Genomic DNA, 10000 nt, shown 5'->3' with positions numbered 1-10000 from the left:
TTAAGAGAAAAAAAGAAAAAATGGTGATCAGGTGTTTTCTGTAGGTTTATATATACAAAAAGCATTTTATTAGAGCTAACCAATTCGAATAATAATAATAATAATAATAATAATAATAATAATAATAATAATAATAATAATAATAATAAATTACTTTATTTCAGTGCAATATTGAAAAAAGCAAAAAAAAATCCAATCTATAACAGACCCAACAATTAAACAATTTTGTATTCTCTCTCTCTCTCTCTCTCTCTCTCTCTCTCTCTCTCTCTCTCTCTCTCTCTCTCTCTCTCTCCTTTAATTTTGACTCTGCTTTTCCATCAGAAATTACTTTTTAAAGCTCCCGATTACAAACACACAAACCAGGAAATAAATTAAAATCCGTAAATATTATCTAACTAAATCAACTTATAAATAAATAAATAAATAAATAAATAAATAAATAAATAAATAAATAAATACAGGACAACGTGTTTGGAGTATGAGGTAATCCTTCCATGGCTATTTAAACGTTTCAAATAAAAGTGTGGTTTTTTTTGTAGTTGGTTTTTTTTTTTTTTAAAAAGGAAATGAAACGAAAAGGAAAGAACCCGAATTTCTTGCGATGTTTTGGGGGAAGAAGGCATTAAGTTCTCCGCAAGTCTGGATTACCTGGAGTTTGCATACTTCACCAGCATCATGGGAAAATAAATATATAAATAAATAAATGATAAATATCATCATATTAAATGAATTCAGGGCGCGAGGAGGGTCACGTAAAGTCTCATCCACTATAATAAAGTCATAAATCTGAGTGATCATGAAAAACCCCACCGGGTCGGAGCAGACCTACAAACACGTTTGTAGATCCCTTGGTCCAAAAAATATCCTCATCCTCATCACTGTTATCATCATCACCATCAGCATCAGCATCGTCAGTGCGCCGCTGAAAATTTCAACCGTTTCTGTTTTTGTCTTTGGTTGCAAAACCAGACGCGCACCACGTTCTTTTTGAGGTCCAATTTCTCGGCGATGGCCGCGATTTTCTCGCTGGAGGGTCGCGGCTGAACGGCGAAGTACGCCTCGAGAGAGCGCTTCTCGGGCGCGGCGATGGATGTGCGCTTGCGCTTCTTCTCGGCGCCGTTAAACAGCTCAGGTTTGTTCGTTTTCTCGCGCTGCGCGCCCTCGGCCTCCTCGAGCCAGGCCTGAAGAATGGGCTTAAGCGCTATCATGTTGTTGTGGGACAGTGTTAGAGACTCGAATCTACATATGGTGCTCTGACTGAGCGAGCCCACGCCAGGGATTTTCAAATTGGCCAGGGCGCCTCCCACGTCCGCTTGGGTCACACCGAGTTTGATCCGCCGTTGTTTAAAGCGCTCGGCGAACGCCTCGAGCTCGCGCGGGTCCGTATCCGAGTCGGGCAGAGAGGGAAGTCCATTAGGAACAAGGCCGGAGGCGCCCTGTGCGCTGCCGGGGTGGCTGGGTAAAAGCCCTGGATGTGGATGGTGCGGGTGGTGGTGGTGTCCGAGCGGAGAGTTGATGTTCATAGCAGCCTGGTGCGAGAGATGGCTCAAGCCGTGCATGTGTGAGTGTGGATGCGCCGAGGTGGAGATCAATCCGCCTCCACCACCTCCACCGCCGCCTCCACCTCCTCCTCCGCCGCCTCCTCCAGCTCCTCCGCCGGCCTCGTGCGCGCTGCTCATCAGGGTTAGTGAAGGCGAGGTGATGTGATCCATCAGGTCCGGTGGTTCCAGGTTCTGGTGGTGGTGATGGTGGTGGTGGTGGTGGTGCGGATGGTGCGGCGGCGCGATGGGCACCGTGGACGTGGACGAGCACGGCACGCTGTTCATCGTGTGGTACGTGGCGTCCGGTTTGAATGGGTGCGCTTTGCCCTGCGACACCGCCATGTCCACGGCCGCCAGGGCCTCGGCGCGCGCCAGCAGGGTCTCGTCCAGACTCGCGAAGATGTTGCTCTGTAACTGCACAACAGAACGGAGACAGAAGAGTGTGAATAGTTTGTATAACGAGGAAATGTCCATTCTTATAAAATAAATGGTATAAAAATAACCAGTAACATATCATAATAGTATTTTAGAGTATTTCAAAAATAGTATTTTTAGAAGTTTGCAAAAGCAAAAAGTGTAACGATTGCGTTTTGTTTAAGTAGACTTTTATATTAAAAACAAACAAAATTAAATAAAAAATATATACATTATTCATTCCGTTGCATGCACAGAGATTATATAACACACATGATAGGAATACAGTATGTCATTCGCTACATCGCATTTCTTCAGAAATAAAAAGAAAGAAGTTTATTTTTTACCTGTGGAGTTTGGAGACACGCTCTCCGGATCGCTTCCGAGCTCGAGTGTAAAGTAGTGTATTTGTGCTCGGGTAAACTCGGATGCATGGCGAAATGAGGTTGTTTGCTGTTCATGGACATCATGATGTCTGTTTTGTTTCTCCCTCTTTGTCGAAAAAAAAATAGTAATAAAGTGCACAGCCGAGGCGCAGAAACAAAAATAAATAAATAAATAAAAATACTAATAATTTGAATGAAAAGCCATGCAGGCTAAGTGAACATCAATAAATAAAGATGTAAATAAAGTGGACGATGCTGCTCCAGGTCCAGGGTTGCTGTGTGTGTGAGTGTGTACTTGTGTGTCAACGAGTGTGTGTGTGTGTGTGTGCATGTATGTATGTGTGTGTGTGTGTGTGTGTGTGTGTGTGTGTGTGTGTGTGTGTGTGTGTGTGTGTGTGCGCGCGTGTGTTTGTGTGTCAGTGTCTGTGTGTGTGTTTTGCAGTCTCAGGTCGCGGTGGTGTGAAGTTTAGGAGATCTGAGAGCCCGGTGCAGAGAGGATGCCTTGCAGTGTCTCGGTGGCGCTTATCTGTCTCCCTGCACGCGCTGCGCTGCGCTCTTACACCTGAGTCCCCTCTCAAAATCTCGTCCAGTAGGATCTCGCGAGACTTCGAGTGGCCACTGCCTGAGGCTACGGCTATGACCAAAGATCGTGCGCGCTCCCGAGCTAAATCTGTTTCTGTCGGAATTACCGTAAATACGAGTTACGAGCTCTACAAGGTCGTAAAATACCAACAGAGGGAGGAAAAAAGCTTAGATATTATATTATATTTCTGAGTTACACATAAAAATAGATCGAATGGATGAAACATAACACTAATTATACAGAATATTGAGTTTTTGTCCGTTTTTAGTTACATTTCTATAATGTGTTGATCAAAACAGGTTCATATCAATGTTACTGTTTGTTTGTTTGTTTGTTTATTTATTTATTTTAGCTGTCGGTTGCTGTTTCTTTATTAAGAGCTTTTTTTTTAAATTAAGATTTAAAAAAAGACAGATTTTAAGGTTAATAAAGTGGTTGGAAACCTTTTTCTTTACTAAAACCAGGTATAAAACATTACACCTAGAAAAGAGGTCTTCTTTAAAGCTCATCCCTGTGTCACATTCAGACAGGACAGAAGTGTTGGTCTAAACCGATACTAGAAAACGTTACCATTAAACTATAAGCAGAAACGATGACAGACAAAATCGCATTTCATCGAAACAATTAAACCGAAAGCCATGACTTTTGATATTGATATGAATTTGTAATAATATCACCACCATTCAGTTATTAAATGTTATTCCAAATGTCATTTATACACTTATTCTTGCACAAATTTGTTCAGAAACATATCATTAGTTGTTTTAAATTTTGTAAATTACATTTAATTCATGCAGCCAGTTTTTGCAGACATTTTTGTACTGTATCTGTTTTATATTCAGAAATGCTGGTGTCACTAAATCAGCAGTATCGAAGCCTAAATGTTGTAAATTGCATTTTCACTCCTTTCCAGCAAGATCATGCTTTGTGTCTTGAGATAAAACAATAGCAAGATGTCCAGTTTTGTGATGGTGGAAAATCAGTAGACAGAATTATTTAGAACTTACTTATTTACTTAAATTCTTATTACCATAAATAATAATAATAAAAAAGAAAACTTTGATTTTGACTGATTTTTTAAGAAGATTGCAAAACAATGTTTGTTTGTTTGTTTATTCATTCATTAATTTTCTATCGCTTATCCGAACTTCTCGGGTCACGGGGAGCCTGTGCTTATCTCAGGCGTCATCGGGCATCGAGGCAGGATACACCCTGGACGGAGTGCCAACCCATCACAGGGCACACACACACACTCATTCACTCACACACACAAACACACACACACACTCCGGACAATTTTCCAGAGATGCCAATCAACCTACCGTGCATGTCTTTGGACCGGGGGAGGAAACCGGAGTACCCGGAGGAAACCCCTGAGGCACAGGGAGAACATGCAAACTCCACACACACAAGGCGGAGGCAGGAATTGAACACCCAACCCTGAAGGTGTGAGGTGAATGTGCTAACCACTAAGGCACCGTGCCCTGTTTGTTTATTTATTTAAATATCGTTCTAATTTATGATTGATTGCATTGTGCTGGATTCAAAGAACACTTCTAATCTAATCTAAACCTGGCAAGATTTACCTGTAAATTTGAACATGCATTAAAACATTACTGCTTATGTGACATTGTTTATTGCAATATAGCCATAATTTTGAATTGATGATGTTCAGACCACTGAAGGTGATCATACATCAAAACCTTCATCACTGGAAACTAACAGCACAGTCGACTCATGACTGATAAAATTTTTGATCTAAATCCCTTTATCCTTATTTTCTCACTTCTCGTTGCCAAATATTAGTAAAAAAAAAAAAAATAAGCTATTTCCCATGATGCATATCACAGATTCGTAAACTGACACGGTAAGAATAATAATGTGCTTTTATTCAGGAGTCGCAGCACCAGGAGTTCAGTAGTGATGGCTACTAAAATGAATAACATTGACATTATTGGTCATGGTACACTAGCTTCACTGCTTTTAAGAGCTTCTGCCAAAAGCCTGCATGGACGCTGTCATTTACCAGCTTGATTTATTATGTAAATGTAACCGTATAATGTATATTTCACCAACCTTCAATCATTGCATGAAATTTTAATAGACTGACCGTGGCGTGTTTGTGAAATGAAGCGTCAATTCATTTGAATTCGTTTGCTTAAGAGCAGTGATTTTCCGATTCACAGCTAGTCCTTATGTTTTATTCTGTCCCATCTTTTGGGAAAATGTAAACTTTCTAGTCCAGGCCTCTTTATGGACCTCAGCCTATAAGTACCCAATTTGGCTATTCAGATTATATGTAACATACGGAAACATTGACAGTAGTGAAATGTTTAATCAAATAAAAGAATAAAACAAGATACCAAGAATAGAATTTCAGTAAAATTGCTCTCTCTTCCAAGGCCATATTTTTTTTGTTTTCTTTTTCTTGTCCATGTTCAGACTTTCTTTCATCATTCTCGATTTACAGTGTGTACATGTTTAGGGGATAGAGTTAGTAGAACAAGAGTAAACTTGTGTGATTCCTGTGATGTATAAGTGAACATGTATTTCTCAGGATGAGTGTGTGTGAGTGATGGGGTGAATTTTCAGCGTGATCCAGACTCGTATTCAACACTACCATAAAGACTACCATAACGGTGCAGTGATGTGCATAAGTATTTACTAGATAGATGTATTGCTACAACCTGACACCAAAAGGATTATACGCTAAGCAATGATATAATGAGCCAATCATGTAGGAGCAGGTCAAGATCTTCTTATTGGTTTATCTTTATATCAAACCTAAAAATGCGATCGCACCAAATTTCTTCCTCTTGCTTTAGTATATAATCCCATTTTCAGTGTCAGGCTGTAACAAAACAAAATCTAGCATTAAAAAAAAAAAAAAAAAAAAAAAGTTTGAGGGGGCAAATACTTATGCACATCACCGTACCTTTATGGTGATCATGAATTTTTTAGTGTTTTATATAGGTCTGAATCATGCTGAATGATTGCCCTCTCTCTCTCTCTCACACACACACACACACATACACACACACACACACACACACACACACACACACAGAACCAAACACGTTCATCTACTTGTCACAGTAAGCACGCAAAAGTTTACTCTTCTTTTACTCTATTCTCTAAAAAACGTACACACTGTAAATCTACAAAACAGAACACTGAAATGTCTTTAACATACCGAACAAAGTGCAGTTTACATCATTAAGACCATCATCCTAAAATGTAAGTCGGAAACGCATGTATACCGCGTACTCACATTTTTCTTCCTGAACACTCAAGTTTTCATCTCGTATGATTTACTTTGTTTTCTACTCATCCTTCTGTCAGACTCTCCATCAAGCACAAAGTTGAATCTAATAAAAGCACCAAATAAAATAAACAGGTCTGTGTACAATCTGCCGAGCGCTGGATATTAGATCGCTTTGTTTCGCCGACGTCTGCTAAGCGGCAGGAGAATGTTTTCAGACGAGAACTTTAGGAGTGTAAAAAAAATCAAATGTCAGAACATTAGGAAGTCAAACTCGATCTGCTCGATCTAAACGTAGATTCAAGTTCAGGTTGAAGTTAACAACTGGAAGGTGGTTGGTTTAAATCCTAGTAAAGTTATTGCCGTTGTTTACGTTTAATCTGAACGAAGTTTTCAATCCAAGTGCAGATTATGGATCAATGGTAGGGAACTGGTGCAGGCTGGAAACCATTGGATATTAAACCACATGCACAACTCTATTCAGGAGACAGCCTCATTGTCATCAACAACATGACCTTGTTTCTACATTTATGCCATTTAGACAGACATGCTTATCCAGAGAGACTTAGATTTACAGTGATCCCTCGTTCATCGTGGTCAACGGGGACCGGAATCCCTCGTGATAGGTGAAAATCTGCGAAGTAGGATTGGCCCTAAGTTTGACCTTTTCACTGATGCTCATCATCTTCCTCTTCCTCTCGGGCTGACTAGAGGAATCTTTCGCAGGGGCACGGTGCTTAGGAGGCATTGTAAGGGCTTAACGAAAAGTTCATTTCGAACACAATACGCGAGACACAGTTGACAGCGTGAACGAGAGTGGTGAGATACAACAAGGGAAGAAAGTGATACAACAAGGGTTAAGGGCCTTGCTCGGGGGCCCAGCAATGGCAGTTTGGTGGACCTGGGATTCAAACTCACAACCTTCCAATCAGTTGCCCAACACCTTAACCACTAGTCTACCTTATCCCATTTTTATACCTAAAGTAATTTGATGAAGTCATTGAGAATGAGACATGAGTCATTGAGACAGAAATGAAGTCATTATGATAGTATTTGCAAACATGCTGCTGTTTAATAATCAAAGTAGAGACGGTAACCACGGAAACCACCTATCCAACACCCAGTATTGGGTAGCTTAGTGGTTAAGGTGTTAGACTACTTGTGAGATCGAATCCCAGATCCAACAAGCGTCTAATGCTAGGCCCCTGAGCAAGGCCCTTAATCCTGAATTGCTCAGTTATATATTGGAATTAATTAATTGATTGGATTAGATTTACACCTCGTTATAGTTGCGTATTCCATTTGTCTGCTATTTTTACATGATTCATTATAGGTTATGTTTAAAAAAAAAGAGAGAAAAAAGTTTTTAATGAATACGTCTGAGGAAAAGTGATCTTAAGGAAGATTTGATATTAAGTTTTCCCCTCAGGAGAGTCTTCATCGTGATCAGTGGCATCCCTTTTGTTATTTTCTGATTTGAATTTCCCGAATCAGGATCTCCGGTTCAGCTTGGAAGCCAAAAACAGTTTTGTCAACCCTCAAATTGTGTTAAACTTTTTATTTATAAAATTTATAAAAAAAATTGTTCCAACATGGAAGCCTGGTCTATTAACAGTCCTGGAAGGTTATGATGAAAAGTTCATTAATATGAACACAGCTGTCATTGGGAGATGATTATACAGGCCATAAAAAATCACCCGAGGCACAGTAGAGTCTCTGGTATAAGAGTGCCTTGAGGTAATGTCTAAAATAAAATAAACTAAATATGAAAATAACTTCACTATAAAACCTAACCTGACCCTTATATCTGCCTCTGAGGCTCCGCCCACTGGATACAAAGCTCATGGACACTTTTCTGCTTCAGAACACCAATGCTGCGATCTGATTGGCTGGCTGCATTCCCATGTGTGGTCGCTTCCAGGAGAACACGACGAGTCACTGGACTGAGAAGTGATTAGAGTTTGGTTTGAAGCAGCTTTATGAGAAGACCAGATGATCTTTAGACGATGTATGATGATTAATCGAGGGGGAAAAAAAAAACTGATTGGTCAAATGCTAATCGCGGTCCCATGATCTCATTCTGCAAAAGGAGGACGAATCGGTCTAAAACGTCGGCTACCAAAATTCGTTGATGGACGGATCGTCATGTCGAGACTGGAGATTTCATACAGATTATTTAATCCTGGACAGTTTAGACGGACTGGATGTAGCCAAGTTAACGGAACATTTGCGCTTCACAGATTCACCGACGCTCTCTGGTACATCTGTGGCACAATGCTGCTGCTGCTCTCTGTCTGATTTAGTATCAACGTGGACAACCGGAGCCGCTAAGGATGCGGCATTGAAGTCGGACTGAAGCCTGGGCGTGTGAGAGCGAGAGCTTTCACCTTCAGCCATCATGGAGTCAAGCTCGGACACGATGTCGAGGAACGCCGCGTCCATACGAGCTTCCTCTGCTAAGCACACGCCCTCGCTGACATCCTGCTCACTTTCCTGTGTGCTGTGGAACGTATTGGAACAAGGCTCCTCCCAACTGCTCCACACACCCTGATGATTGGTTGAATTTGGTGAGGTTTTCTGATCTAAAATATTGCTGCTGACTTTAGGAGACGTGTGTTCCACTGCAGAAAAAGGTGTGAAGCTGCTGGAGCTTCCGCAGTCATCAAAGCTGAGCCTCCTCAAATACGGGAGGCGGCGACTGACGGCCTTTTTCTCACTCCGCACCACAGGGCTTTTCAGACTCAAGCGGCCGAGAGCGGAGGAGGGAGTAGGGGGAGTGGAGGGCAGGGCAAAGTCCACCATCGTGTCCTTCTGAGAACCGGAAGCTTCATCAGAGGGAGAAATACGCAGGAAGTCCTGACTCTCTGAAGGATCTGTGGATGTATTTTCCAGGTTTGAGTTCGTACCTTCGACCGTATGCTCAGAGGAAGTGCTCGGTGTTGGAGTTCCGCCCTGAAGTTTGGACACCTGGGACTCCAGCTCCTCAATATATGCATCACTTCGCTCCAGAGCCTTCTTCAGCTGAGACATCTCTCGCTCGTACTGGGAGATCTTAGCCTCCAACGCTGCTACGGTGTACCTACCAAACCTGAGCCAGGAGAAAATAAATAAATAAATGAATGAATGAATGAATGAATGAATGAATGGATGAATGAATAAATAAATAAAAGGGATAGTGAAAGGAAAGGGAGAGTGTATGAGTGAGTGCACGTGAGAGTGGGAATGTGTGAGAGGAAGAAAGAGAGAAAAAGTGTGAGTGCGTGTGCAAGTGTGTGTGAGAGAGAAAGTGTGTGTGTGCATATGTGCGAGTGTATGTGTGTTAGAACAAGTGCATTTGTGAGTGTGTGTGAGAAAGAGAATTTGAATGAGTGTGTTGTTGTACTAGAGAATTTACATGAGTGTGTGTGTGTGTGTGTGTTACAGAGTGTTTTTCTACTAGAGAATTTAACATCACTGAAGTGCAGCTTTAATGGATTCCCCGATTTAAACACACAATATTACATCACATTAATGTAAAGTGCTAAAAGTGTACACATTGTAATGCGACTGAATGGTGACTGGGGCTGTGTGTGTGTGTGTGTGTATGTGTGTGTGTAAGTAACAGAAGTCAGTGTGTTCCACCCGATCCTAGAGAGCTAGCGCTTACTTCTGAGGAGACCTGCTCTCCACCTCGGCTCTGAGGCGCAGGTTTTCCTGGACCAGGTCGATGTTCTGGGAGCGCAGAGTCTTGTTAGCCTAAGGGAGAATAAACATGAGAGTTTGCCTTCAGACCTGCAGCCTTTTGATTAAGCAGCTGGAGAGCCGAGAGAGA

The 10000-nt window shown here is 41.5% G+C and overlaps 2 protein-coding genes across 2 annotated transcripts in view; both read right to left on the bottom strand.

The window, feature by feature from the left end:
* Nucleotides 1–235: 235 nt before the first annotated feature.
* pou4f1 (POU class 4 homeobox 1) lies at nt 236–4068 on the bottom strand. Its single transcript, XM_027143466.2, has 2 exons — nt 2306–4068; nt 236–1958 (listed from the first exon to the last, which is right to left on the bottom strand). The coding sequence occupies exons 1-2, from the start codon at nt 2426–2428 to the stop codon at nt 915–917; spliced, it is 1167 nt and encodes a 388-aa protein (XP_026999267.2). The 5' UTR covers nt 2429–4068; the 3' UTR covers nt 236–914.
* A 3446-nt stretch (nt 4069–7514) lies between these two features.
* Nucleotides 7515–10000, bottom strand: part of obi1 (ORC ubiquitin ligase 1) — a 10701-nt gene continuing 8215 nt past the window's right edge. The window contains exons 5-6 of the mRNA XM_027143471.2: nt 9836–9924; nt 7515–9277 (exon numbers count right to left, since the gene is read on the bottom strand). Of these exons, the coding sequence (XP_026999272.1) occupies nt 8362–9277; nt 9836–9924 (1005 nt within the window). The 3' untranslated portion in view covers nt 7515–8361. The remainder of the gene's footprint in view (nt 9278–9835; nt 9925–10000) is intronic.

This window comes from Tachysurus fulvidraco, chromosome 5 (genome assembly GCF_022655615.1).
Source record: "Tachysurus fulvidraco isolate hzauxx_2018 chromosome 5, HZAU_PFXX_2.0, whole genome shotgun sequence".
In the NCBI taxonomy this organism is placed as follows: domain Eukaryota; kingdom Metazoa; phylum Chordata; class Actinopteri; order Siluriformes; family Bagridae; genus Tachysurus; species Tachysurus fulvidraco.
This window is presented reverse-complemented; position numbering and strand designations above follow the sequence as displayed.

Bases quoted from the DNA above. Each gene is read 5' to 3' on its own strand.
- pou4f1 (XM_027143466.2), bottom strand. From the start codon at position 2,428: ATGATGTCCATGAACAGCAAACAACCTCATTTCGCCATGCATCCGAGT. The intron at 1,959-2,305 runs GTAAAAAATAAA...TCTGTTGTGCAG, and splicing joins CGTGTCTCCAAACTCCACAG to TTACAGAGCAACATCTTCGC.